The sequence below is a fragment of the Eumetopias jubatus genome, unplaced genomic scaffold, assembly GCF_037043125.1.
Source record: "Eumetopias jubatus isolate StellerSeaLion01/CBP00866 unplaced genomic scaffold, mEumJub1_p1.0 scaffold_10, whole genome shotgun sequence".
In the NCBI taxonomy this organism is placed as follows: domain Eukaryota; kingdom Metazoa; phylum Chordata; class Mammalia; order Carnivora; family Otariidae; genus Eumetopias; species Eumetopias jubatus.
This window is the reverse complement of record NW_028274816.1, coordinates 102185966-102213921: the sequence shown is the minus strand read 5'-3', so window position 1 is coordinate 102213921 and position 27956 is coordinate 102185966. Positions and strand designations below refer to the sequence as shown.

Genomic DNA, 27956 nt, shown 5'->3' with positions numbered 1-27956 from the left:
AAAGTGCCAGAAAGGGTCAAAACATTTTATTCTCTTAATTTTTTTTCTTTTTTAATAAAGTTAAACAGTAAAACAAAAATTCACAAGCTGCCTCCCTGTCCACCCCCCGCCTCCCTCCCCTCCCCGCAGTCTTCGGCGCTGGCTCCCTTTCCTTTCCCCCCACTCACACAGACACAGGGTATCCAACTAAGAAAACGAAACTGCTCTAAGGACGGGGAGACGAGATGAAGGGAGGAGGTGAACTGTGCCCACGTTCAAGGTTACACTGAGCAAGTCTGCACTTTCTGGGTTCTGGATGGTTTCCTTTCATTAGCCAAATTGAAAAAAGAAATTCCCTGGACCAGACGCTGTAAGGCAAAAGAAGGGCTTGTTAGTTGGCTCTAGGTGGGAAGATCACTCTACCGATTATGGGAAAGTCTTCAAGGGCGGCTTCGAACTCAAACAGAAAAACTGCCAAGAACATCAACAGCCTAGGCCCTGGGGCCTCAGGGAAGCATGTGAGCAGCTGTGTGTGTGGCTTCTTAGCCTCACTCCTGCAGAGAAGCCCCAGCACAAGACAGCTTAGAGACGCCTCCCCAGCCCTGCAGAGGTGTGGACTAACGGTCCCAAGGCATGGTGGGCCCAGGAGCCTCCCTGCCTCCATCCTCAGCAGCACCTGAGTGGATCTGTATCCTACTAGGCGGGCCTTCTGCTGCCTCCACTCCTGGGCCCCTCTGACAAAGAGCTACCTAAGTGGGGAGTTGCGTTATGAGCCTGTGATCTGGGAACTCCTGAGAGCAGGAGGCTTACTCACCTTCAAAGCTGAAGCCCCCAGGACCGCCAAAGAATGCCTTGAAGATATTGTTTGCGTCAAAATCTGTGCAGCAGAACAAGAAACAGGACAGGGACAAAAAGTGGAAAAAGTTAGACATGTCTGAAGAGGAACTTATGACAACGCTGAGAATGGGTCCCCAAAGCTTTCCCAGCCACATCCTTTACTTCCTTCCCCAAACCTCACTGACTCCCCATGCCAATCACTGCTCATCCCACTTGTAGGACACGCTCCTCCTTCCCAGCCAGGTCTGAAGGAAAGCTGTCTCTGCCTCAGCCTACTTTGCCGGACCTTCTTCTCAACAACTGGGAGGCCATCTGCACTTACAAGACTCGCCCATGCTATCTCCCTATAATGCTGGGGCTGCTACTGAGAGGGTGAAAATCTAGCACTTCAACGCTAACAACACTAAATCTAGGAATAAGATCTATGGTTTACTGTATTCATTTGATTCCATGCTCTGTCTAGACTGTAGGCCAGGGAGAAAAAAAAAAGTCATGGTTTATTAAGCACCTACTAGGTGCCAATCACTGTGCTGGGTACTCTGCACACCTTACCTATAAGGGAGCTCAAGTAACTTGCTCAAGATCAAGTGATGGCGGCAGAACCGAACAACCCAGTTTCTGCCTGACCCCAGTGCTGTGGCCTTATCACTAGACCACAGCAAGTCTGCTGCCCTGATGCCCACCTGACTTCCTAAGCTCCACAGAGGACTTGTCTCCACCAGCTGATCCAACAGGCACACTGTGCCCAAAAGCAAATTCTTCCTTGCCTGTGTACCTGCTCATCTCGGGTCCCCTAGTTTAGTGACTGGCTCCGAGTCAGCCACCCAAAGCCACTCAGCTTCGTCCTTCCCTCTTCCAACACAACAGCAACCACCTCCTGCTACATCTCCCACCGTGCCCTCCGATCCGTTCCGACCCATCATGCCCTCTGCCATCTCTCACCCCCCTGCACTGCACCAAACCACGTCCTCACTGCCATCGCAAATATACTTCCGGAGCTCAACTCCGGTTGGGAGCTCCCCTACTTAGAACCCTCCAATAGCTTTTGATTGCTCGTTACTCCTCTCAACGGTTGAGCAGAGCAACGTTTACTATTAGTAAACCTAAGTTTTTAAAGCGTGAACACACACACACACAAACCCTGAACCAGAGATAAGGATTATCTAGGTAACATCATCAATCCTATTTTAAATTCCAAGATTTTCTTAATGGAGGAGAGAGGGCTGGTATTAGAGACAGTGGTCTGAGAAGTGTGCAGAGTTCCTGGCCTCTCTCATCTCCAACCGAGCTCATGGTGAGCAGCGACACTGACAGCTACGCTTTAAGTCTTTCGTGGAAACTGAACTTCATGAAGTCTGCCGGGAATGGGTGACACACGTAAATATCAGCCAACATACACTCTGCAGTGGGGGAAAACTTCCAGCCAATAGGAAAAAGCCCATATTCCCCCTACTCCGGCCGCCAAGGCCTTCTGAGGGGGCATCCAGCTACTTTGGGGCTTCATGTCTCACCCTCCCCGGCCTCGAGCACCCTCTATCCTCCCACACTCAGCCCCTCGCAGCTCCCTGAAGGTATTATTTCTGCATTTCCAAGCCTTCCCTTGCTATTGCTCACTGTCTAAGTACCCACTCTGCATCCTGAGCACCTGCTCCCCTTGACTGTCCTTGTTGGGACTCCACATCCAAGGGTCAGGGGTCAGGTGTGGCCTGGGCCTGTGGGTGAGTTTGCAAAGCCCAAGACTGGGTTCCCGGAGCTCTGGGAACCTGTTTGATTTAACTGTTATTTCCAGTGCCCATCACAGTGCTTCACACATTACAGGTACTTATCCAGGGTGGGCCTTACACATCACTATGCTCCACTGGCTGTTACAGAGACTCCCCTTTGGAATATCTTCAGAAAAACTCTAACAAGCCACAGCTGTCAGGTCCATCCCAAGCCGCCCCAGCCAGCTCACCGCCCATATTCATGCCCTCCTCATCCAGGTCCTGTCCACTGTCGTAGCGAGTCTTCTTCTTGGGATCAGAGAGGATGGTAAAAGCTTCTCCAACTTCCTTGAACTTTTTCTCCTCCTCCTTCTGAACTTCGGCACTGGCTCCACTGTGCCGATCTGAAGGGAGAAGTATGGGAAAAACTCAGAATCACAAGAAAACGAAGTTTAACACAGAGACCACTTTATGTCTGATTTTAGAATCTGGTACTTCCAAAGTTTGGAGGGTAGGGAACCTAGCCACAGCTCATTCCCAGCTAAAGAGCCAGAAACTTTCGTGCTGGCCCAGTGTGGCAGGGCCGGCCTGGTTCATTCTTCCCAAGGCCCCTCCCATACCCGCTCTACCTGGATGATGCATCAAGGCCCGTTTCCGGTAAGCTTTCTTGATCTCATCCTCAGAGGCATTCTTGTCCACTCCCAGAATTTTGTAGTAATCTTTCCTCTTACTCTTCTTCAGTTCCAGCTGTGCATTTTTTAGGAGCTGTTTGTGTTCTAGAAGGAGACAGCTAAAGTCAATGGACAAACCTAACTCTGGTTTCCCTTACCAGGTCCTAACCCAGATAGATGCCTTACAGTCAGAAGCCTTGTTAACCATACCAGGCGTGTTTATGGTGTTTTCTTCTGAAGATAAAAAAGAAAAAACAAACAAAAAACTACTCATACTTTGGTTCCTCACATCAGCCTAATTACACAGAAAAGGAAGTGAAAGTGACAGAGAGGATTTAGGGCCAGAAGAGAAGTGCCTTATCCTGCACTTGGCATCTCTGTTCACTTCTTCCTGGCTGGCAACAAATAGGCTCCAGGTATATCCCTGATCCCTGAATCAAACAATCCCATGTCCAATTTTAAGGGCCTAAGAGTAAGACCTCACAGTTCCCTGAGAAACATGTTCTCAGACCCCTTTACCTTTTGTTTTCTCCGTCTGATATACTTTTTCATAGTCCCGCACTGCTTCTTCATACTGTTCTGTGTCCATGTAACTGAGAAGGAAATACAGGGTGGTACAGCAACGTAAATAGAAATGGCCTTCGGTATCACTCTGGCAGAAGAGGCACAGCTCAAGCAAGAGACACACACTTTTGGTTGAAATGCTTCACGAAACAGGAGTCCTTAAGCTAGCCGTGAAAAATTAAACTACCAGTTCCTCAAGTAAAAAGAGAGATCTCATGCCACTTGCACCCAACCAGCAAAGTGAGACTCTGCTCTGAGCAGAAAGCAACCAACAGGAGAAGGTTCCTTCTGATGTCAAAGAGCCCCCGAGAGGCATCTGGATTGCCTTAGGAAAGGCAATGTGAACGCACCTACTTGAACACTTACTTGGGATTGAAATGCAAAAGAAAAATTATCAAGTGAGAGCAAAGGATAAGGAAAAGCTTTGAAACCCGTCGTGCCATAAACATGCAGGGCCAGCTCCGATCCAGAGTAGAAGTGGGATTAGTGAGCCACTAGAAGGATCAAGTTCAAGGTGGTGGCTGCTGGCAAATGCTTCCAATAAGACTAATCAATCCGAGAGACGTAGGTAAGTGAGAGAAAAGGAGACTCGAAACACAGACTTGCTTCTGTTTCAGTAGTGCAGAAGAGAGGGCAGGGGGCTGGCCCAGATGGGAAGAAACAAGCTTGCCAGGCTGACTGCCGGACCTTTTAAGACCTTCTCTTCCACGGAAGCAAAGTGGTTATTTCCATGTCCTGATAAGATCACTGGCGCCAAGATGGCCTACCACGTAAACGGACTGTGGTAGAAGTTCCAGAGACAGACCGCATCAGCGGGTTGCACCACAGCCAGCCACTGCACAACAGAGACCAAATTTACTACCCTGCCCCTACACCAACCTGTCTCTGCAAACATCAGAGCTCCACCGGGCTGAGAGGCCAGAGCTACTGATGCGGCTGGCAAGACGGAAGCCCAACTTCTGAAGCATCTTTGATTTTCCAGCAACATCTTAATTTACAACTTTAATAAAAAAATGGTGAGAAAAGCCAGTACCCTGCACACACACGGCACAAATGCTACCAGGAGCTCAGAGAACCCGTTTACAGGATGAAGAATAAAAATAAGGGGACAGCCCAGGTGTAGAATGATATGACAGATAATAAACCTTAATGAACTTTCCATGCCCTTTTGGAACGTATTAAACAAACTTATTATAGTGATTTGCATTTTCACTTAATGTGTTTTTAAAATTCAGGGATATCTTCACATTTAATTTTTTTCTGTGTTGTACACCTGAACTGTACACCAACTATATGTCTACTAAAAAGGTATTTTTTTGAAGCTGAAGAAAAAGGAGAGAAGTAGAGCCTCAGGGAAAATGGGAAACTCCAGCCCATGACAAGAGATGTAGCAAAGATCTGGCCGTCTCCCCAACTTCAAGGGTAAGTTGAGGAAGATTGGGGCAGCAAAGCCCCTCGTTAGGCTTTGGCCTGAACTAATCTCCACTACTTCATGTCAATCCCGGCTACCTGAGGGGATCATTGGCCAAATTTTGGCCAACTGTACCCAAAAGTGCATGCTGTCCCCTGTGGTGGGACCTCAAAGGCAGAGCCACTCAGAGGACAGTTCTGTTTCTACCACAAAGGTAAGGAGTTGTCTGATTAAAGCCATTTGATTTTTCCTTATTGAACACATATAAAGATTTAATTATCCCCCGAACAAGCCAAGAATTTTCTCTTCTCTCCCCATTCCTGTTCAAACACTGCAGAGTGTCCACTGAGTTGACATTTCATGTACCTAGCCACCTCGGCCCCACTAGACACTTAGGGGATTCTCTTTGCTGGCTATTACAGATAACACCACAGTAAACTTGCAAATAGCATTTTGTATCTGTTAAAATGAGTCACTAGCTGGGTCGGAGGGTATGTGTTGTCTTCCAAAGCTTCCATGTTTGCCAGTGGTTTGCAAACAAGAGATGATCGACAGCTGGTCTCACAGTCTGGAATACAATTCCGTGGATGTTTCTGTTTGACAGACTTACTCATCCACTTACAAATCCACTTAAAAACAAACAAACAAAAAACCCACACAGTAGCAATTTTCCTATTTTTAAAAAATGAGATAATTTGGGGAAAACTAAACGGGAGGCAGGCCATGCCCTGCACCACGGGTGAGACTGAGGAGCTTGAAGAATGATGGGCTCCTCAGGCGTCAGTAACATCACCAGTTCTCTGGGCCCGACATTTCGTGACAAGAAATGGCACGAATGTTAGAGGATTAGTACACAACAAACAGGTCTTCCTTTGGAACTTTAAAGGCAGGATGTGTTTTTCTGTCAGGGAAATAATCTGAAATACGAAGAGATGGATTTGTGGGAGTCTCACTTAGCCCTTGCTGAGGTTCCTGTCTGCAGCACAGAGTCTGGATGGATAAGCAAGCTGGGGACTGCCCTGACTCTGAAGGCAAGTCTGGGCACTAGACCTAGGTAGGCATATCCTGGCTCATAAATCACCGAATCCCACGGAGTATTTCAAAAGGGGCTTCCTTATACTGCTGGGAGGCTGAGCCAGATTAAATCCTTTCCAACCGAGACTGTCTTCCCTAACCCAGAACAAACAGGACTCAACTGTCTCCAAGAGATACTTTATTTCTTCCTCTTCCAAGCATCATACATTCATTCCACAAAACATTTATTGAGTGAGCACCTACTGTGTGCCAAGCACTGTGCCAAGTTAGAGCAAAAGTGTACAACACAAAATACAATCTCCAAAGGAAATGGATTTAAACTTTAACAAAAGGAATTTGGGTCAGGCATCAGAGGAAACTTACTGACCGTGAGGGGCGTAAGACACAGGCATGGGAGACTGAGGGAGCTTGTGCAATCTCCTCCGCTGGAGGTCTATAAAGATAGTCTAGGGCTGGAACAATCCCACCTAGAGGCAGGGGGAAGGACCAAATGACCTCACAACATCCCTGGGTCTGCTTCAGCATCCACAATGCAATTCCCCTGGCAGGCCAGCAGCAACCCCCTCTTCCCCTCACCCACCAGAGGCACTCACCACTGAGCTCTTCTCAAGTAGGCTTTTATATAAGTGGCATCGAGCTTCACTGCACTCGTGCAGTCTTCTATTGCATCATCTAGTTTCCTAAGCTTCAGGAGAGAGAGAGCAGTCATACTTCACATCTCTGCAGACTGAGGGAACCCAGAGGCTGTGAGCATGGCTTCAAAATTCTAAGAGGATCAGTCAGGCTGGCCCCCCGAACTGTCATACTCACTCTCGGTCACTGAGAAAGGAGTGTCTCAGAGGGCTAAGGACACCAGATTCGAAACTGGTTTCTCTTCTACGGGATGGAAGCCAGGCACACTTACGTGCAGGGATAAACCACCTCTGCTGTTCCCGGGGCAGTGCCCAAATAGGATATGGGAATAGTAAGGGTGGTTCCTGCCCTCCATTCTCCCAAAGGCCAATGAAAGGGTTAAGAATTGCTCTGATTTCTAACTGCTGGCCACTGTAAGAGCAAGGATCCTGCTGCTGTTTCTCATGGTACACGCAGGACTACAGTGGACCTGCACACCGTTTCCTGCTGAGCGCGGTGACCATGACTTATGCTGGACAAAAAAACTAAGCCTGCCTCATACTCTACTTTCCTCCAAATCACTCCTAAGAAAGAAAGAATCACTTGCTTAGGCCAAAAGCAGCAATATTTGCTTAAAAAATTATCCCAGAGCCTCTAGGTATTCTTTTAGTGGAGGAAAGGGATCTTGAGGAAGAACAGGTAGGAACAGCCTTCCAAACTGTCCCTCAAGTGCCCTTCAATTCCACAGAGAAGGTAAAAGCTTGCCTCTCAGAAGGAAGTTCCTAACAAGCTGAGCCTTGCACCAAAACCACCTTTTCTCCTTTCATTTGGCCTGCCCTCATTAGGCAGAATCCCCAAGACCTCTTTGATGTCCCTTAAACATATCTCCACAGGCCCCGAGACCCAGACTGAGTGCTTACCTTGGAATTAACCGTGCCCCGATTACAGTAGAGTTTAGCATTTGTTTTTATATTGTTAGGGTCTATCCCCAGGGCTTCTGTGTACAGTTCATAAGCTAGCTTGTAATTTCCTTCTTTAAATGCTTTATTCCCATCTTCTTTCTTTGCTTTCAGTGCTTTGGCATTCTACAGGAAAAAGGAAGGGGAGGTTAGTTAACATCCAGGAAACCTCAGACCACTGTACAGAGAGGCCCAAGTCTATTTTCAATTTCTCAGATCCCAGGTGTTTAGCATCACACTAACCCTGACCACCACCACCCACCCTCTGCCCTGCCCCCGCCACCTGGGCTATTTGTTGCTCACTGATGCTTCCCAGAGAGTGGACAGGAGAACCAAAATTTACAACAGAATACCAATGAGACTTGTTTACCCAGGGTTTACCTCCACTCCCTAGGATAAGCATTACTATATTTTCTTCACTGAGGGAAGAAAAAAAGAAAAAAACACTTAGGTATTAGAAGGATCTGACCCTGTATGATCACATTTGCCTTGAGGCAAATAAAAGTAGTTCTGAAATAATTTCTAATGAAAGGACCAAGCATCCTGGCAAGGTGGGAAAAGGAGCTATCACATTTCATGTGAATCTTGAACCTTCCACTCTTGACTCTCTTAAAGGCTCAAAAAGGAAGCTTTTGTTCCTACTCAAATCTGGGGCCTAGAACTTACTCTGCAAGCAATGCAGGCCTTCTCATGGTCAGGAGCCATCCTGAGAGCCTGTACAAAAAACTGAACCGCCTTCTCAATACAATCTTCATAATAAAGGCAAAGACCTCGTACATACAGAGCATCCGCATTGGTAGAATCCATTCGTAAAATGTCACTGCAATAGCCGGAAAGGGGCACATTCAGCCGTGGTTTGGATCTCCCCACCATTACTATCATTTGTGATCGCTATCGCCAGTTTTTCTCTTGACCATGTGTCTAGTATAGAAAGTATCCAAAGGTAGAGAGATCCCAATGAGCTCGTCCCATACCTTCCCCAAATAAACCACCTGTATTTACCTTTAATACACTTCATGTGTCTCAGTCTTTACTTGAACAGAGATTGGCGAACTACAGCCCACAGGGCCAAATCCTGCCTGTCACTGTTTATATAAATTAAATTGTACTGAAATCTAGCCACATCATCTGCCTATCTATTATCAATGGCTGCTTCTGCACTATAGTGGCAGAAGTGAATAGTTGTGACAAAGACTCTATGACCTACAAAGCCTAAAATATTTACTACCTGGCCCTTTACAGGGCTCACAAACCTGTGGTGTAGGAAGAAAATGACACTGAAATAAAAAACAAAAACAAAAAAAAACCACCTCACACATCTGTTCTTTGACATACAGCTGAAGTACCTACCATACTTCTATATATCTGGTAGGTTTTCAAATCCAGTCTAATTTTGGCTTTAAGTCCCAGGAAGGTCTGACTGGCTCTGCCTGGTCTACCTACAGGACATATGGTAGCTCCTGCTATAGAGTGCTGCCAGGCAGCACCTATCCAGTGGTGGGACATTTCAGTGCAGAACTGGCCTGACTTCATACCTGGCCACAGACTGTGCTTCTGGGTAACGACCTAGCATTGCTAAACATTCTGCTTTGAGGATTTTGAAGCGATGGCAGGCAGGGGCAAATTCTAGGGCACGGTCCATGCAGAAAACCACCTATGGGGAGAAGAAAGCAAATAAGGCTCTTCATTCTGGACTCTAGAAATATCTTCATTTATAAATGTCTGGCCACAGACAATAGACAGATTAAAAGGAAAGTAATATCAGAGCTTAGGAACATACCTGATTCATTTGATTAAACCACTGAAACGAGGAGAGCAATTGATCCAGATGATAATGACACGACAACAGCAAACATTTAAGTACTTTATATACTGACCCATTTAATGCTCACAATTTTAAAAAGTAATTTTATGAAGTACCTTATTTTATTAATGAGAAGCTAAAGTGCAGAGATTAAGGAATGTGTTCAAGGTCACCAAAGCTAGTAAGTGACAGAAATGGGATTTGGTCTCAGACACTGCAACTCCAGAGCCTGTTACTTTAATCACCATGCTAAGCTGCCTCCACAGTGACTGTGATCAAAATTCACATCCTTCTAGTGTAGAAATACGGTTATTTGCTACTCTGTATAATTCACCATGCTTAGCCTATTACGTAAGATAAGGATACCAAAAATAACCTGATACAGAATCATCGCTCCCTATATCATTTAATTGCTTACAGTTCCCTCCTTCCTGTGCCATGAGCCTCATATCTTACTAAGTACCCTAGTGGCCATCTATTTTATTTTTTAAAAGATGTATTTTGGGGAGTGCGAGTGGGGAGAGGAACAGAGGCAGAAAGAATCCTCAAACAGACTCCCCGCTGAGCATGGAGCCCGACACTGGGCTCAATCCCAGGACCCTGAGATCATGACCTGAGCCAAAATCAAGTGTTGGCTGCCTGATTGAGCCAACCAGGCGCCCCTCCACTTCTATTTTAGTAGGAATATCAATAAAATGGTTGGTTTAAATGGTCCTAAATAGACTATCTCAAATTACTACACTTAACATGTTAATATATAAACCAAAATGCAAGTTTCTCTCTCTCTCTCACTCACACATACACACACACACATGCTGAGACTGTCTTTCAGTTTGATAAAGCCTCTCCATATATTCTTATTTTCTCTTTTCAGAATTTTGTTTTCTGAGCCTTCATTTTTGGTTTAGCTGCTATTCCTGGGAGATCCTTGCTGAATCATATCCTTGTCAAGGATAAATGACCCAAAGGAGCAATGTGGAATTAAGAGACACCCATTCGGTCTAAGAATCTGGCCATGGGGATCAGGAAGAAATGAAGTCTGAAAACTCAAAAGCATTAATAGGTCAAATTCCAGCAAAAGGCAACTGGTTAGACATTCACGTAATGGAATACCATGTGGCTCTAAAACAGAATGAAGCAACTTTCCATGTATTAGTACAGAAAGACTTCCAAGGTGTACTAAGTGAAAAAAAGCAAGGCACAGAATAGTGAAACGCATACGACCTTTCATGTAAAAAAAGGAAAATCAGGACTCTATATTTCTATTTGCTTATATACGTACAACAAGACTGGAAGGGAACAGAAGAAACAAGACCAGAGATTACTTTAGGGGGTGAGAACTAGGTAGACAGAAGTTTGGGGGAATACCTATCACTGAATATCTGTTTATACTTTTAGCTTCCCCCACCCCCAACCAATACTTCTAACTTTTGAACAATGAATAGCACCTATTCAAAAATTTAAATTTGAAAATATGCAGAAGTAGGGAAACACCAAGAGCTGCTCCACTGGAAGACTGCAGTGTTCACAGAGCAGTGGTGGGAAGGACTCTCTTTCAGGGCACAGGTTACTATTTTTGGCACTGGCCAAAAATCTAAAAGGAGCCTCTATTTTTTATGCAGACCTGCATCTAGTTCACATAAAGCAGGGTCAAAGCTAGCTCTCATTATTCAAATTAGAACTAGAAGTTCTAAGGATTCTATGAAAGTTCAGATATCATGTAAGACAGAGTCATGGTGCTAATTTTTCCCCCTTAAATAGAAAAAGAATGGGGGGTGGGAGAAGCAGTCAGTTGTAAGCAGCCACACCCTGTTGCCTTCGCAACGTTCTATATGGAGATGGTTCTGCTCATCGGGTCAGTGGCGTGTCAGCTGAAGGCTTAGTGCTTCACTTCCCACCCCCCACTCCCCATGACTAGGGACAGCTGCAGGCAAAGAAGATCTTTGTTTCTTCCAAGTTCATCTGTTTCCCCTGCCAGGATCATAATTCTTCATTTGTGACATCACCATGAGCTACAGTGGGGGGGGCTGGGATGTCACAAACAGAGGATTCTATCACAAACTGGGGATTCTGGCTCCAGAGTGGGCAAGAGAGAAAAGAAACTCAAAAGACTGCCTTTTGAGACAAAGCTTTTGCCTATGTAAACCTCAGAAAACGTGACAAAAGGAAAACACACACACACACACACACACACACACACACAAAAACTTATGAATCAGAGTACAAAGACACTGTGGTTATTAAAACCAATGGACAGAAGAGGGATGCTAATAAGTTAATGCTGGGACTCTGCATAAGCTAATCAGAAATATTTATTACCAAATAAAAGACCTGCACAGTTTGTGACTTAAGAAAAATTAAGAATAATTCTTAATTGTACCCTTTTATCAAACGTTTATTGAGTACATTCTATAGGAAGCACTGAGCAAATTCCCACATATGAAGTAACAACTCTATTCCTTGGATGATACAAACCTCTTTTAAGTGATCCTGAAAATTGACACTAATCTGTGGTTTTTACCTTTTAGGAGGCCAATCACCTCCTTTTTGAAATTCTAATGATTAAAGTTACTTCCAAATATCATCTAAAGCAGGGAATTAGGAATTATACAGATGAGACATAACCACTATTAACAAAATCTAGAAAGGTATCTAGAACTTTTGTACCTTTCCCATGTTTTCAGGTAGGTCAACCCCTCTGGCGCATTTTCATGGACTCACACAGCTCCATCAAGAAGAGCAGTGTGCTTTCACAGAAAGGCCTAACATCAAAATAGTAGTGATGACAGGTTACGTACACTGGCCAAAAATCTAAAAGGAGCCTCTATTTTTTATGTAGACCTGCATCTAGTTCACATAAAGCAGGGTCAAAGCTAGCTCTCATTATTCAAATTAAACCAATATCCAAACCTAATATGTAATTCCAACTAGTATCCCCTCTATTAGCCAGCACACTCATAGGAGACGATCTTGTATCAAAAGCAGAAACAAATTCAAGTAAACTCACATTGCTTTTTATCATACAGCCAAATAAAATTAAGAAAGTAAATACCTTGGCAAAAAAGTTTGTTAGATGCTGGTGATGATGTGGAGTAACAGGAACTCTCATTCATTGCTAGCAGGAATGCAAAAATGGTATGGCCATTTTGGTAGTTTCTTGCAAAACTTAACATACTTTTACCACACAATCCAGGAACTGCACTTCTTGTTATTTACCCAAAAGAGGTGAAAACTTATGTCCACACAAAAACCTGCACACAGATGTTTATAGCAGCTCTATTCATAACTGTCAAAAACGTGACTGTCAAAAACTAATGATGTAATGTATGATTAACATAATAAAATAAAATTTAAAAAAAAGTGACTGTAACATATGTGCCTCTGGGGAGGCCCGGGTGGCTCAGTCAGTTAAGCATCTGCCTTCGGCTCAGGTCATGATCCCAGGGACCTGGGTTGAAATTCCGCATCGGGCTCCCTGCTCAGTGGGGAGTGTGCTTCTCCCTCTCCCTCTGCCCTTTCCTCCTGCTCATGCTCTCTCTCTCAAATAAATAAATAAAATTGTAAAAAAAAAAAATTGTGCCTCTGGTGGGGAATGTTGATAATGGGAGAGGCTATGCACGTGTGGGAGCACGGGGATATGAGAACTCTGTACCTTCCTCTCAATTTTGCTGTAAACCTCTTTCTCTCTAATAAATAAAATCTTAAAAAAAAAGGGGGGGCGCCTGGGTGGCTCAGATGGTTAAGCAACTGCCTTCGGCTCAGGTCATGATCCTGGAGTCCTGGGATCAAGTCCCACGTCGGGCTCCCTGCTCAGCGGGGAGTCTGCTTCTCCCTCTGACCCTCCCCACTCTCACGCTCTCTCTCTCTCTCTCTCCTTCTAATAAATAAAATCTTTAAAAAAAAAATTTTTTTTTGCTGTGAACCTGTTCTTAAAAAAATAGTCTTTAAAAAAAAAGAAAGAAAAGAAAAAGGCAAAGTCAAACTGAAGTGGTAATTTATTATTCTGGATCTTCTGTACCATACCACACACACACACACACCCCCCTTCTGCATCATACTACACGTGCGCATGCGCGGCCGTGTGATAAAGGGTAGATGAGATTTCCCCATAGTTGTACTTTACCTTCCGAAAATCCCGCTTCTCAAAATCCGTTTCTGCTATTTTCTCATATTCTATGACTGCATTAGCATTCTTGAACTATGCCAGAAAATCAGATAGGGAAAGTTTTAATGAAGTTGTAGATTTAACAACCACAAAAATCAAGGCTTTGATGAATTATGAGTTCAAGAAAATCAGAACCAGACTTCTCACAAATCAAGTTGGTGAAGATACAGCCAAGACTCCTAAAAGGCAGGCTAAAGCCCTACCTGCAACCTCAGTTTGAACTTCAAGCCAGGAACACCAGAGTTGTGCTTTGATAGACATAAATTAAAGGCACGGCATTATCAGAGGTTGAGCAGAAGCTTCCAGATTCTCACTAAAACGCATCCAGGAGTAAATTGGGTATAAATGGAACTAAAACACATTTTAGCTGCTACTGATTTAATCAGGATTTGAATTTACTCAAATTCTTTAACCTCACTCAAATCAGTTCCTTGCAGCATCTGCCTGCTCCTCAGCCATCTCACAAACCCTACATTTCACAGATTTCTAAAGCTATAAATCATATTCAAAAGTCTTACAAATCATATTCAAAACTCTGTCTACATATAAGAAACTGAGGCTTGGACAGACTATGAGACTTGCCTACAGTTACCCAGATGTGGCAATGGCAGAAGTGAGATTAGCTCTCAGTTCTTTTTATTTTTTTTTTGGTAGCTCTCAGTTCTGACTTTCAGGTCACTATACCACAGTGCCCCTTTCCATACAGACAAGATCAGAACCATACCTCCTGTTGTGCCTGAGCATTTTTGTGATCCAGTTCTAGGGCTCTCTGGAAACTACGACATGCTGCCATGGCATTCCCTAGAGATAGGTGGCATTTTCCCTCTCGTAGATGTCCCTAGAAGAAATGCAAAGAGCGAAGAAAAGGAGCATGATTGGCCAAGCAGAGAGCAATCAACAGCAGGAACAGACACCCACACAAAACCCAACATGGGATGAAAGCAGCCAGTTCTCACCCAGGGGAGACCCCGCCCTCCATGGGACGGTTAGCAACGTTGGAGACGTGTTTGGTTGTCACAGCCGGGAAGGTAGGGGTGCTACTTATACCTATTGTTTAAAGAGATGCTGCTAAACATCATACAATGAACAAGATAGCCCTCCCCAACAAAGAATTATCTGGTCCCAAATGTCTACAGTGTCAAGACTGAGAAGCCCTGGGCTAAAGGAAAGCAACTGCAGCAACCGGTCCTCCCCAGATGGTCGCATTACGTACCCGGACAAAACTGTCATCCAACCTCACTGACTGTTGTGCATCTCCAAGAGCTTCCCGGAACTTTCCGAGCATCATCAAAGTGGCTGCTCGATTCCCATAATAGCTAGCATTTTTAGGACACATATCTACAGGAAGGGCAGAAGAAAATAAAATAAAGCTTAGCACGGGTCACTGCTTCAAAAACTCAGGGGCCCTCTCCCCTCAGAACTACATCAAGGCAATCAAACTATAATAGAAATGCTGACGTACTCTCTTTAAAAGGCCATGGCCAAATTTTTGACTACCTGTGCAAACAGACAGCAGCAATGGTATGACCTATTAAAAAAATAAAGTTACTTAAAAATAATTTATAATAGCTTTAAAGTGCACTAATTATTCTTTAAAGGGGAGGGGTCAGCATATTTATCTTCTTAATGAATATTATATATAATAAGAAATGAAAATGAATTTGCATTTGTTGAATTAGGGGTGGAGAGCCTGTAAGCAAGTTAAGTGAGAAATATGCTGACATGGGATTAAAATATGCTGGCAGATGGGAGCATGGAAGTTGTTAAGACTTGATAATATCTATAAAGGGCCATTTTCTTTTTTTTTTTAAAGAGTACTCTTTTTTTTTTTTTTAAAGATTTTATTTATTTATTTGACAGAGAGAGACACAGTGAGAGCGGGAACACATGCAGGGGAGTGGGAGAGGGAGAAGCAGGCTTCCCGCGGAGCAGGGAGCCCAATGTGGGGCTCGATCCCAGGACCCTGAGACCATGACCTAAGGCAGACGCTTAACAACTGAGCCACCCAGGCGCCCCATACAAGGGCCATTTTCTAACATGGTTAAATGAATTGGAAATGGCTGAGATGCATTTAGGTGGGTTATTTTTTTGCCATATCTAGAATTCCTGGAATTGCCTTTGTCAAATGAAGAACTACCCATTTATAAGTCATCCCTCATAAGCCAATTAAGTCCGAAAGAGTTCGCACAGTAAGTGATGAACCCACTAAGCCAAAGGCTACTTTTTCAAGAGCTGCTATGTATAACAGTACTCATATCGAGCAAATTTATCTTCCAACAGAAGCAGGAGATCCTTCTCACCTATGGCTTTTGTATAATAGTTATAAGCTTCATTGTAATCTTTCTTGGCATAGTATGCGTTTCCTTGTTCCTTGAAAGACTCTGCTTCCCTGAAAAGGAAAGAGAAAGAGGAGCATATTATACACAGGGAATAGCCTCTGTAATCTCATGGGAGCAATCTTTGGTCTAGAGCCTCGGGCATATTGAGCTGAAACTTAGTGCAATACTTGAAGGAATTTATAGATTTGTTCGATGCTATTTTTCTTGTCACTTAGATACATTCAAACCAAATCAAGAAAACCTCTCTCGTGTGGCCTGCCTTTCCTCGTTATTCCTGCCGATAGTTATATCCCATACACCAAGCAAATTCAGACATCCTCTCACAGAGACTGAAATTTTTTAAGTTTATTTATTTATTTATTAAGTAATCTCTACACCCAACATGGGGCTCAAACTCATGACCCCCAGATCAAGAGTTGTATGTTCCTCCAACTGAGCCAGCCAAGTGCCCCTGAATTTTTATGTTTACTTCCTTTCCCGTGTCACAACTGCTGCCTCTTCAGCAAACATAAAAAAAAATCAGTTACAGATCACTCCATTCAGGGGCAATGATTTTTCTTTTTTTTTTTTTAAGATTTTATTTATTTATTCATGAGAGACAGAGAGACAGAGAGAGAGAGAGAGAGAGAGAGAGAGAGAGAGAGAGAGAGGCAGAGGCAGAGGGAGAAGCAGGCTCCCAAGGAGCCTGATGCGGGACTCGATCCCAGGATCCTGGGATCATGACCTGAGCCGAAGGCAGACGCTTAACCATCTGAGCCACCCAGGCGCCCTGGGGGCAATGATTTCTTAATGTGAAAGGGGTCACATCCCTAGAGTTCTAACGATTTATTCTCTTGAAAACTGGCTCATGCATTTGTCACTGAAAGGACAAGCACAGCAAAAGCAGATGGCAAAGGAGTTAAACACATAGCATATTGGTGTTTAAGATGGAGGACGGAGTTGAGTGACAGCAGAGACCAAGAACTTGGGTACAGGGACATATGAGGTACAGCCTGCCAGTGCCATGCTCTCAGAAGTACCCACCTACTGACGTTCTCTCTGCCTATCACATCTATGTGGGTACTTATGCTACCGTTTCTATAGTATCTTGTATAACCACCAAGTGGATAATATCAGAATTTCTGCCCTACTCCAAGATCCATTTTTGAAGCTGTGCCATTAGACAAATTGTACTTTCCGGAAGGAACAATGTTATGTAAGGAGAATTATATTCCAGATCAAGGAACAAGAATCGAATAAGACATGACCAACAATGTTGTAAAAAACTAGTAACCTCTACCAAAGATACCCCCAAATCATTCTAATGACCAACTTGAGTGACAAAGATAATTCTTTACCCAACTGATTCCTGCAACATAACGTAATATCTGAGCATTTTTGTTATAAGAATCTTTGTTTCTTTTTCTGTCCTCTACACGTCCAAAAAAGGATCCAGTTCAAGGGAAGCAGGGACAATTCTTAACATGGTGATGGTATGGGAGTTTACAGCTTGAGTCTATGGACATCGGCACTGGGAAGATTTGATTCGTTTACTTACGTATTTTTAACTACAAAGTGGCAAAGCCGCCCTCCTTTTATTGAGGCGATCTCCCTTTCCATTCTTCTCCAGCACTGTCCTGGCAAGCCCTACTAACATGAAAAGGCTGCTAGAAGAAAGGAGAAGGAAAATGGGAATGATCTATAAATGTTGACAGATTTGAACTGTGATGGACATAAATCTGTTTGAATAATTTACACTAACTGGTACAATGCTATAAAGAGGCCATCTGCTATTAAAAGTCCTCAAGAAGGATCCCACAACTGCAAGATTTCTAAGACCAACTGCAATGTTTCTACATGGTGTACACCATCCTATAACTCTAAATTAAGCAGGGCACTATAAAAGCTATGAGGAGCCTATCCTTTAAGAGCAGACATGCCAAGAGATCTGAAGAAAGGGCTCCCCCAACACTGGATGTCAGAAGCTGAGTCAAACGGCTGTGAAGAAATGGAGTGGTAAATTCAAAGGAAACATTGGGCCCACAATGCAACTGTGATCTAGTCTTCTCTTCAGTTGGCTAGTGGCTAAAAATACACAATTTCTTGAGGAAAACCAAAGGTATCCAGGCACTTGGACAGACACCATATCAGGAGTAGAAAGCTTATTAGTCAAAGGTGAAGCAATCTGTAGAGCTACAGAAAGGTGCCCTTTCTTTCCTGAAACACTAACTTCCATGGAGGCAAGGGACTTCAGCACCGGCTTCTATAAAAACACAAAGGATGATTTCTGTGGAAAGTCAGAAATAATTACTGAAGCCTGGTACTTTCCACGCGTTATCTTTCTACCAGGTGTTTCATTATTCCCGTTTCTCAGAGGAGTAAAATAAAGGGTAGAGATTAAAAACTGGCCCAAGGTCAGGATGTCAAGCCACACCTGTCAGATTCCAAAACTTATGCACTGTCTACTATGCTAAGCTTTCTCTCCAACACTCACTTCTATCTATTGCTTAAGACTTTAAAAATTAACCTGTTCTGCAGGAACAAGACATGGGCAATGAATGTGAATTTCTTCAAACTAAGACATAAAATAGCCCCAGAGTATAAAATCCAACTCCAGAACTACAATCTGGATTTAAACAAGCTAATGACATTCCTAACAATTAGTCACAGAGAGAGCAGGGCTCCTTTCTCTTTAAGATGCAAGACCTAGTGAACTGGACTTTGCCTCCCCCAAGAAATGCATTTCATTTTAGTAAATGGTGAGTAGATTCCATTCTAGAGCAAACAAAGCGAGTAATGTAGAGGCAGCCCACAGCAGAAAGAACAAGAAGAATTGTGTTGTGACAAGTTACCATGTTTTTAACCTCACACTGCACAGCATCAGGCCAGAATTAGCTATTCCCACACAATTGCCTCATGAAAAGGACTTATTTTCATAGAAACATGGTTGATTAACAGCTGCCTAAACAATGGGCACTTAGTGCTTTTAGGCTGAATGCTTATTTTCTGCCTCCAGGTCCAACTCCCAAAGTGGAGTTCCTCCTTCATTTTGAACCTCCCCACCAAATACGCGACAAGCTTTAACCAATGGGCCTGACCCTGTGAGACCAGCCGAGGAAAAAGTGGATCTTTGGAATCCAGCATGGCAGCAGCAAGAACCGAACAAGGCTGCATCAGGAACAATTTCAGGGTCAAATCCATTCAAGTCCTGCCCTGGGAGTCTGAGAAAGGGCTGAAGCTTGTTCAAGTTGCCCTTACAGCAAAGGGACCGAAGGATGAGATGTCAAAGATGGGACTGGAAAAGAAGGAGAAGAGCTGGTTAACACGGGAATTGAGGGCAATGTGGTGCTGGTATCTGTCACTCCACTCACCGCCAGAGTCAACGGATTTGATAACCAAGTGAGGTTACCACAGGTACCTACCAAAACACATCAGCACTGAGAAAGGAAGGATTGGAATTAATTAGGTCCACCTAGACCAACCAAAAGGAGGAAAGGAGTCCAAAGTGGACTAAATTACACTACAGGTTTTCTATGGCCACAAAATAAAATTCAGACTAAACCCTGAAATATAATACCACATCAAAATAGAGACTTGGCCATAACTGACCTGCTGGAGCTATTAATAGCTACACTACATCTCTAGTGCTTTTTCAGATTTTCCAAGGCATTCCGAGGGAAGATCTGGGCCTCCTGAAGTGGTTATGGCAATACTCTCACAAGTCCTTCAACAAGGAAGAGCAGTGAGGTACCCAAGGCAGCCGCACAGGCTGCCTAACTCTAACAGTCCCAGATTTTTTCCCCACTAGATCCTGTTAACCAAAGTTAAGGTTTTTAGATTAAAACTAATTTATCTAGTTTCCCACCCAATCTCTAAGCAGAATAAGCTTCACCTCTGACTCGCCAGGAGATGCTGGGAAAGACTCTACCCTCCACCAAACCAGTCCTTTCACTTTAATAGCCAGCAACAAATTCCTGTGAAAGAGCTACTGAAAGATTTTCAAAAACTTCTATCCTCTTTGGAGGTATAAGGGGAGGGCCCACCACAACAGGATGAGTGCTGGAGGGCCTGGACGGCCTTCTCTCTAACAGACACAGGTAAGGAGACTACATTCCGCTCTTGGTCTGCTTTGATATTTTAAAATTATTTTTTGGAAATAACTTCATCAATCAGAAAACTGCAGCCTGACACCTGCCCTTCTACACTACATGTGTTAAAAATCTGTATATCCTCCGATCATGCAGTTATAATCTCTCCCCCCCAATGTAGCACTCATTCATCACAGATGCTAATTACTCCAACGAAAAGTGCCAAGGGAATCATTTGGTATCACACAGGTCTTAGCAGGGCTCAGCATCATGTGATCAATTCAGACAACTTGGGCTTATGATCTCCAGTTAACTCTGCACATTTACAGCTCAGCTAAATTAAACATTCATTAAAACACAGCAATTCACATTGCAACGTGACCTAAATTAGATGCCCTATAAAAATCTCCATTTTCTCTCTAAATACTTCCAAGTTGAATGGTAAAGCAGTATCTTCGCCTTAGGCCAAGTAGTCTATCTTTTAGCAATGAAAAAGAGAATTTTACTCATCAGCTTTCATTAATGCAGGATTCACTGGGTGGCAGTTTTTAAAACGCCCTCAATATGACTGAGTTCCCTTTGGAAATGCTTCGCATTTCATGTATTTGTGAATTATTAAAACAGGGATGAGATGCTTCAGTATTAGTACAATATCACTTCAAGGTTTAGTTACCTCTGTGCATAAAAATAAAGACTAGCAGGGTGCCTGGGTGGCTCAGTCAGTTAAGTGTCTGCCTTTGGCTCAGGTCATGATTCCAGGGTCCTTGGATCAAGCCCCTGGCATCGCGTTCCCTGCTCAGCAGGGAGCCTGCTTCTCCCTCCTTCTGCCTGCTGCTCCCCCTCCTTGTGCTATCAAATAAATAAATACATCTTTAAAAAAAAAAAAAACACTAGCACAGTTCACTATTCCATAACATTTGCAACTTAAGAAATGTGGATTAGATTTTTGTATGACAAAAACATACCTGACTGCTTTTACTTATTTCAAGTATTTGGCTAGAACAATCTATTTTTAATAAAGTTCAGCTCTTCTAGTAGCCATTAATAATAGTTTAAATCAAAAGAGATGCAGAAGCTTGAATGAGATCTCCTTTTTTCCTTTTTTTGCATTTTCTTGATGTATTCGGCTACTCCTGATGTGGAAGAAAAAACTAACTGCTAAAAATACAACTCAGGACAAGATGATTTCTTTGGTTAGAGCAGAGGAGTATTTCAGGGCCTTTGCTTTTGGAGACTATTTTATTGGCAGGAAGACTCTTAGAAGATACCTATTAACAATAATACTTTATACTGCCCCTGAGTCAAATATCCTTTATGCATTCTTACTATATTTACTACTTCCAAAATGTCACCTTCATTCTGTGATTGTTGCACTCATATCTTTTATTCAGTCAAGTTTACTAGTTGCCCGTTGATCTAGAAACATCCTCCACCCTTTAGAATTTACAGGATCTTGGCCAGCCTCAGAGTAGAAATTCCTTCCTCCTTCCCACAGCCCGAGACCTCTTGTCCCCAAAGGCATGTCACAGGGCCTGTTTCACGTTGCACTCTCTGACCTCCATAAGAGAATAAAGTAAAAGAAGCCCGGGAGCCTTTTATTCCATCTTACTAAACACATACTATTCTTTCTTTTCTAACTAGTCTAGGGATGAAATGACAAATTTTATATAGGTAAGTGGAGCAATTCCACGGATTCAGTGCCTGCTGAAAGCAAGGTGCTATGTGCTGGGTGTGAATAAAGGCTTCATAACCCTCCAGAGAAAACAGAGTGGGCTCTGCAACTGCTACCAGGTGGTAAAAATGGGCTACCCAGCTTCCTTTACCCAATTCGCTTTAGAATAAACAGCTTCTGCTTTCACTTTAAAGCACAATCAAAATATTCACCCTTCTCCCAAAAAGAGGGGAGGAGATGAAGATGAAGAAAACTCATTAACATACCAGTTCAAATAGTTCTCTTTCTGGACATTCAGGGGGAAGCCTCAACAGAGGCAGAGCCAGAAAGGACCGAGTGGAGTCACAGATACCGTCTACGCAAGGCAGCAGCACTCTCTACTGCTCGAGCAGGGAAGGACACCAGGCAACACACTGGAGTTGGCAATCTCTTATTCAGTGGCGGGGGGAAAGCAACCAACTAATCAATCAACCCAGACGGAAATCCTGTTATTGCACACAGAAAGATACACACATGAAATAGCTAACTCAACCCACAATAAATTTATGCTAGTTCCTTAAATGAGAGGTGTCACAATCTGTGGCATCTACCTAACCTTTACTCCAGGGGACAGAAGACCCAACCATAAAGCTGCTAGGCAGAGGCTTATTTTCATAACATACCCAAAACCCAAAACCCACCATTTTCTATCCCTTGGTTCCCCATTCTGTGAGATCTCCTACTACCCTCATTGGGACATTAGCACCCAACAAAAATCTAGAACTAAGGAACTATAATTAAGAAAAAGGCTGCTTTCTGAGTTTTTTGGGGAGGTGGGGGTGGAGATGGGAACCAGAGTGAGGAGTCTAAATTGTCAACTGGTATGTGGCTTCTAAAGTTCTCACAAAAAATAATAAAATAAAGTTCTCTTGGTTCCTTACTTTAACAGGTGGTTGACTACCTCAGAGCAAACTGCCAGAGGAAGAACTCTCAGGACAGAAACTCCCCAAGAATAAGAGAAAATCTTGCCTGCCTCACACACATTCTCCAAAAGCCTAATAATAGAATCAGAAGAGATGGCTAACACTTTGCTTGACAATCTGGCCTCCCCACAAAAACTTCAAGTCATATGACAACAGAATATTAGGGGTCAGAATTGGACTCTGAAAGTCAAATATTCCTCTTCATATTTTCATTCTCAAAAGTCTCAACCACTCATACCCCTGCCAATGGTGGGATAAAACACAGGAATTGCTATTCTGATTTATATGGGGAAGAAAAAAAATTGTCAATCCAATAAAATGAATAGACATTGGGATAACTTGTATGATGAATCCTGCTCTTACTGCTGAAATTCAGACAGTTTAAAAGAATACCTGGAACGACCTCTAAGTAACTTCCACATCACTCAGCACTGGAGAAAAGGGACCAAACATTAGTGGAGTAAGGGAGAAATGGGCTCTCAGAGGGACTGTGCATCAGACCACAAGGCACCTAGGCAGCCGCTGACCATTGTTCTCCAATCTTCTAAAGTCCTAGAGAAAAAAAGCAAAGGCAAGTGCCCAGTACTCAGCTTTTTAAAACTTTTAAAATACTAGCTTCAATGACTACACTCATCCCTGATTGGCTAGAATGTTCAAAAAGCCTGGGTTTTAAGCCAATCAGATTTCTGGTCGTTGGGAGTGGACTAGACACTAGAGCAACTGCCATTCAACTTGGCTCAATTTGGTTGGTTTCTGGTTCTGCTTAGTATATGGACCTGAATTAAAGCAGCAAGGAGACACCCTTCCTCTGTACGCTACCTTAACTCCAGTTATGATTTAACAATTTTTTTAAAGATTTTATTTTATTTTTTAAAGATTTTTTGTTTATTTATTTGAGAGAGAGAGAGAATGAGAGATAGAAAGCACGAGAGGGAAGAGGGTCAGAGGGAGAAGCAGACTCCCCGCTGAGCAGGAAGACCGATGCGCGACTTGATCCTTGATCCCGGGACTCCAGGATCATGACCTGAGCCGAAGGCAGTCGCTTTAACCAAGTGAGCCACCCAGGCGCCCCAGATTTTATTTTTAAGTAATCTCTACACCCAACCTGGGGCTTGAACTCACAACCCCAAGATCAAGAGTCGTATGCTCTGTCAACTGAGCCAGCCAGGTTCCCCTGATTTAACAATTTTGCCACTTGTTAATATTAGGTTCAATTAACCAATTAATCAAGTTTAATACTGGTATTCAGGATTCTGTATTCCTAGCTTCATCCTCTCCTTAACCATGACTTATTTGTCCCACCTCCCATTTCTTCACCTCTGACCCCACACTTAAAGTATACCAAAATGAAAATGAAGGCTGAAAGCAGTGTTTTCACTGATTTGAATTTAAGGTCAAGATAATATTCCATTCAGCTTGTGGGCTTACTGAAATGTCTAGCTGCCTACCATGGAACTTCAAGAGAAAGTTTAGAGAGACAAATGCCTAAGAATTTAAAACAGAGGAAGAGCTGGGGAAGGCATCCCCACAAGCTCTTCAGTTATGGCCATGAACTCCAAGATGTCCCAGGAAGCTGTAGTAAATAAATAAATAGCAACTGCAGCAGACCCTGAGATATGGATTCAGGGTTCAGTGCTTCCCACCAACAACATGAATAGAGAAATAAAAAGCAAACTCTACAGAGTTTATGATACCTGGATACTGAGAAAGGACCTAATGTTCTTGCTTGAGTCCACCATGGAAACAGATACACAGAAGATTATCAAGGAATCAGATAAGGATGTTCTATTTCCTAAATCTACGGCTTCCATTGGTTCCTTTAGACTCTATTGTCCAGTCACGCTGGATACATGCTGAGACAGAGAAGTTTTTCCTCTATTGATGAGCAACTTGAAATCCTTCGATTTTACCATAATAAAGACTACCTACAGACACCTCCCCAGCCCAGGAAATGTGACCAGAGAGCCTTCACTTGAGACAGGTATTCATATATCAGATAAAGCAATCAGCAACTTCCCAGGAAAGTGTTTAAGGCTTGAAATTAAATTAGCTGAATTGTAAAACCTCTGAAATTTAGCTCTCTGGCTCCCCAAAGTAGCTTTCTCTGTTCTGGTGGGCAAAGAAAAATTCAGAACCCTGATCTATCTCTCATCTTTTATTTTAGCCTCTCAGCTGCTATGGGGGAAAAAGAACTTTGTCAGAGTGACAGACTTTAAAAAAGAAATTGAAGTCCTTTTCTTTTCTCTCTAGAGACACTAAAGCTAATGAAATAAAACATGCAGCCATTTAAAATGCTGCAACCATGAGGCCCCATGTCTTGAAAGCTCCTCTCACTTTGCCCCCTGTGGGACTGTAACAATTTAGCAGCAGCAGCATGCCCTTGAGCCAAGAAGCAAGGAAGGAAGGACTCCTTGCTGGAACTTCACAAAAACTACCCAAGAGACCCATCAACTCCTGTGTCCCCAAGTGAACTGGTAGTAGGACTGTAACGAGAGACACAAACTTGGCCAAATGACTAAAGGGCATCTGTAAGGGATGTCCCTATCCCTGCCCTCTGCTATGGCTACACAGGATTACAGGATACATGAAAAATGTAAACTCACCTTCCTCCAAAACCTCTACATCATCACTCCATTTTCAGCATTGGAAAACCATACATAAACAAGGCTTTTTCTTACTAACAGAGCCCAGTGTTTACTCTCTTAAGGATGCCTTACATGGCAGAAAGTCAAACTGTGATTTTATTTCACTATATTTTCCTTTTGATTTGCTCACATAAATTGTAAATACTAAGTATCTATGTTTTATTATAACTAAAAGATCTATATAAGTATGTATTACATATAAGTCTAGCAAGGATGTATTTTTTTCACAGTTAAATTTACAGTATTTTTTCTCAGTGGTAGATAAAACCGTGCATTTTACAATCAATGACATCTTAAATTCCACGAAATAAGGCAGTTAACCTAAGTCAACACCCCTCCTTATTCTGCTGTACTGCTACCAAATATGATGTTTTTGTGTGATGTGGTCATGTCACAGCATCACCTATTTTGCATTTCTTAATATATCTTCAGGTTCATTTACTATAACTTTATGAGGCCGTGTTTGTTTATTTAAAGAAGGACCTGCTTTAGATAGAGGGCTTTGAAGTAAAACCCCAATTAGGGACAAAGATCTATACTAAGTAAAAGGTTTTTTCAAATTACTACATATAGACCGAGTTCCTATTTATAGCACACAACCCCCCCCCCCCCCGCACCCCAACTCTTTACAATACCAAGCAAATCCTTGCAATTAATGTAAGCTCTGTCTGTGCCGGGCTGGGGGGAGGGGTGTTTCCCATTTTGCAGTTCTTTAATGATGCTTAATTCTAACCACCTGAGAACTAGGTATGATGTGAAAACTCAAAACTAAGAACAGAGACTAAACTCTGGTATCCTGCCTTCTCTGATTATCCCGGGGACTTACTACACACTTTGTCAAGCCTCTCAGTTCTCAGCAGATCTTGGGACACAGGCTGCAGTAAACTACGCTGAAGCTTGGTAACTATTCATTCCGCCACAGTGAGTACCTCCTGTATTTCTAATTTGGATAGTAAAAAATTCTCAGAATCCTGGTTTCCGATCTCATGAAGCCAGACTGAAGCCATACAGGGATTAGTACAAAGATATGGAAGACGAGGGAAAGAAACTAAAGGAATTGTAGCCAATTAATCTGCAGTTGATAAGGAATGGAAGCCGGGCTTCCCGAACCTTTTCGATAATTCTCCTTCAGGATTAGGACAACTATGACTACCCACAACTGCGTTCCAACCCACTTCCAATAACCTGCCTTAGCTGTAGCCAGAATCCAGAGTGTTCTCGAAAACCACTCACTCAGCAGCTCCCTTGGCTAGCCCAGACTGGCAATCTCGAGCCACTGCGGCTGCCCAGCAGTGCCAACAGCGCCCAAGCAGTTGCCTTCCTCTCTGCTGTTCAACTTAAGAACAGTCCTGGGAAGAATGAGGATCTTCCTCCGGAAGGACGGAGGGGCAGGAGTTTGACGTGTAGAGCATGAGACAAGGCCCTCACTCTTCCTTCTTCCCCTCTCATCTCCGACTTCTGGGGTACGGGGAATGGGCACCAGGTCAATAATGGAGACACACTCGGACCCAGGCTAGTGGTCGCTGGGGTACCTTACTGAGGAACGGGGGTGAGAAGAACAAGGGCTCTGGAGATGCAAAGTGCTGACAGACAACAATGCATAGAAGTTAACAAGAGAAAGGGGGTCGGCGGCGATGTAAGGAAGTCGTCATCGTCGCCGCGCAGCCTCCCCCACCCCGTAACAGACCTCTGAGATCCCCTCAGAGACCCGGCTTCTACAATAGGGGTGACGTTCCTCCTGGCCGGAGAACAAGGCTGTGCCTCCGCTCCCCAGCCAGGCGGAAGCAGGAGGGGAGGGCCGACCTCCGGGAGCGCCCCTTGAGGGGGTCTATCGGGACTTAACTCAGATGGGGGGGTCGCGGAGGGCGGGGCATCGCCTCAACAGGGGCTGCATCATGGCAGGGACGGGTTTCCCGGGGTCACGGAGCTGAAGCTCACCCCTTCCACTCCCCTGCTACCCGGTTACCTCTTCGCTTCCTCGTCGTCATGCAGCTCTGGCTCGGTCGCCGCCATTACCACATCGCACTCCGCGGCAGCCGCCATCTTACCGCCGGGACCAGAGAGGCGGGTGGGAGGTAGGCGGTGAAGAGCACTTCCGGCTGGAGCATCGAGCAGCTCAGCGGCGCTGCGCCCAGAGAGGCTCCCTCGGGCCCGTCTACCAGCGAGAGGCTCCGCTTGGGGCCAGAGCGGCCTCCCGCCCCCGGAGGTCCACGGTGGTCTCCGCGCCGGGGCGGGGGCCCAGGGACGGTTCCTGTGCGTAGGGGGCGCCACTTTATCCGTGGGTCGGAAGTGGGGGGTACAAGAGGGTGACTCCTCTCTAGGCCTGAGTTCTCCTCAGTATTCTGAGAGCTTCGTTGCCATAGCAACTTCCAATCCTAGAGAGTCTCCAGTAAGGCTCAGGAGAGTCTGAATTGGGTTGAGGACTCGATGACCCAGGACTCCGGAGGGAAAGATCCCCCGCTACTACCTTCTCGACCTTGGAGTGTGTCCACAGCTTCCTCCCGGGAAAGGCAAGAAGACACACTTTGAGC

At 44.0% G+C, this 27956-nt stretch overlaps 1 protein-coding gene across 1 annotated transcript; it reads right to left on the bottom strand.

Moving 5' to 3' along the window:
- Positions 1-11: 11 nt before the first annotated feature.
- On the bottom strand, positions 12-27521 carry DNAJC7 (DnaJ heat shock protein family (Hsp40) member C7). Its single transcript, XM_028093942.2, has 14 exons — positions 27392-27521; positions 16041-16129; positions 14954-15078; positions 14465-14578; positions 13699-13773; positions 9307-9425; positions 8438-8591; positions 7733-7897; positions 6794-6885; positions 3710-3783; positions 3149-3295; positions 2771-2923; positions 794-856; positions 12-347 (listed from the first exon to the last, which is right to left on the bottom strand). The coding sequence occupies exons 1-14, from the start codon at positions 27466-27468 to the stop codon at positions 310-312; spliced, it is 1485 nt and encodes a 494-aa protein (XP_027949743.1). The 5' UTR covers positions 27469-27521; the 3' UTR covers positions 12-309.
- Between the last annotated feature and the right edge of the window lie 435 nt (positions 27522-27956).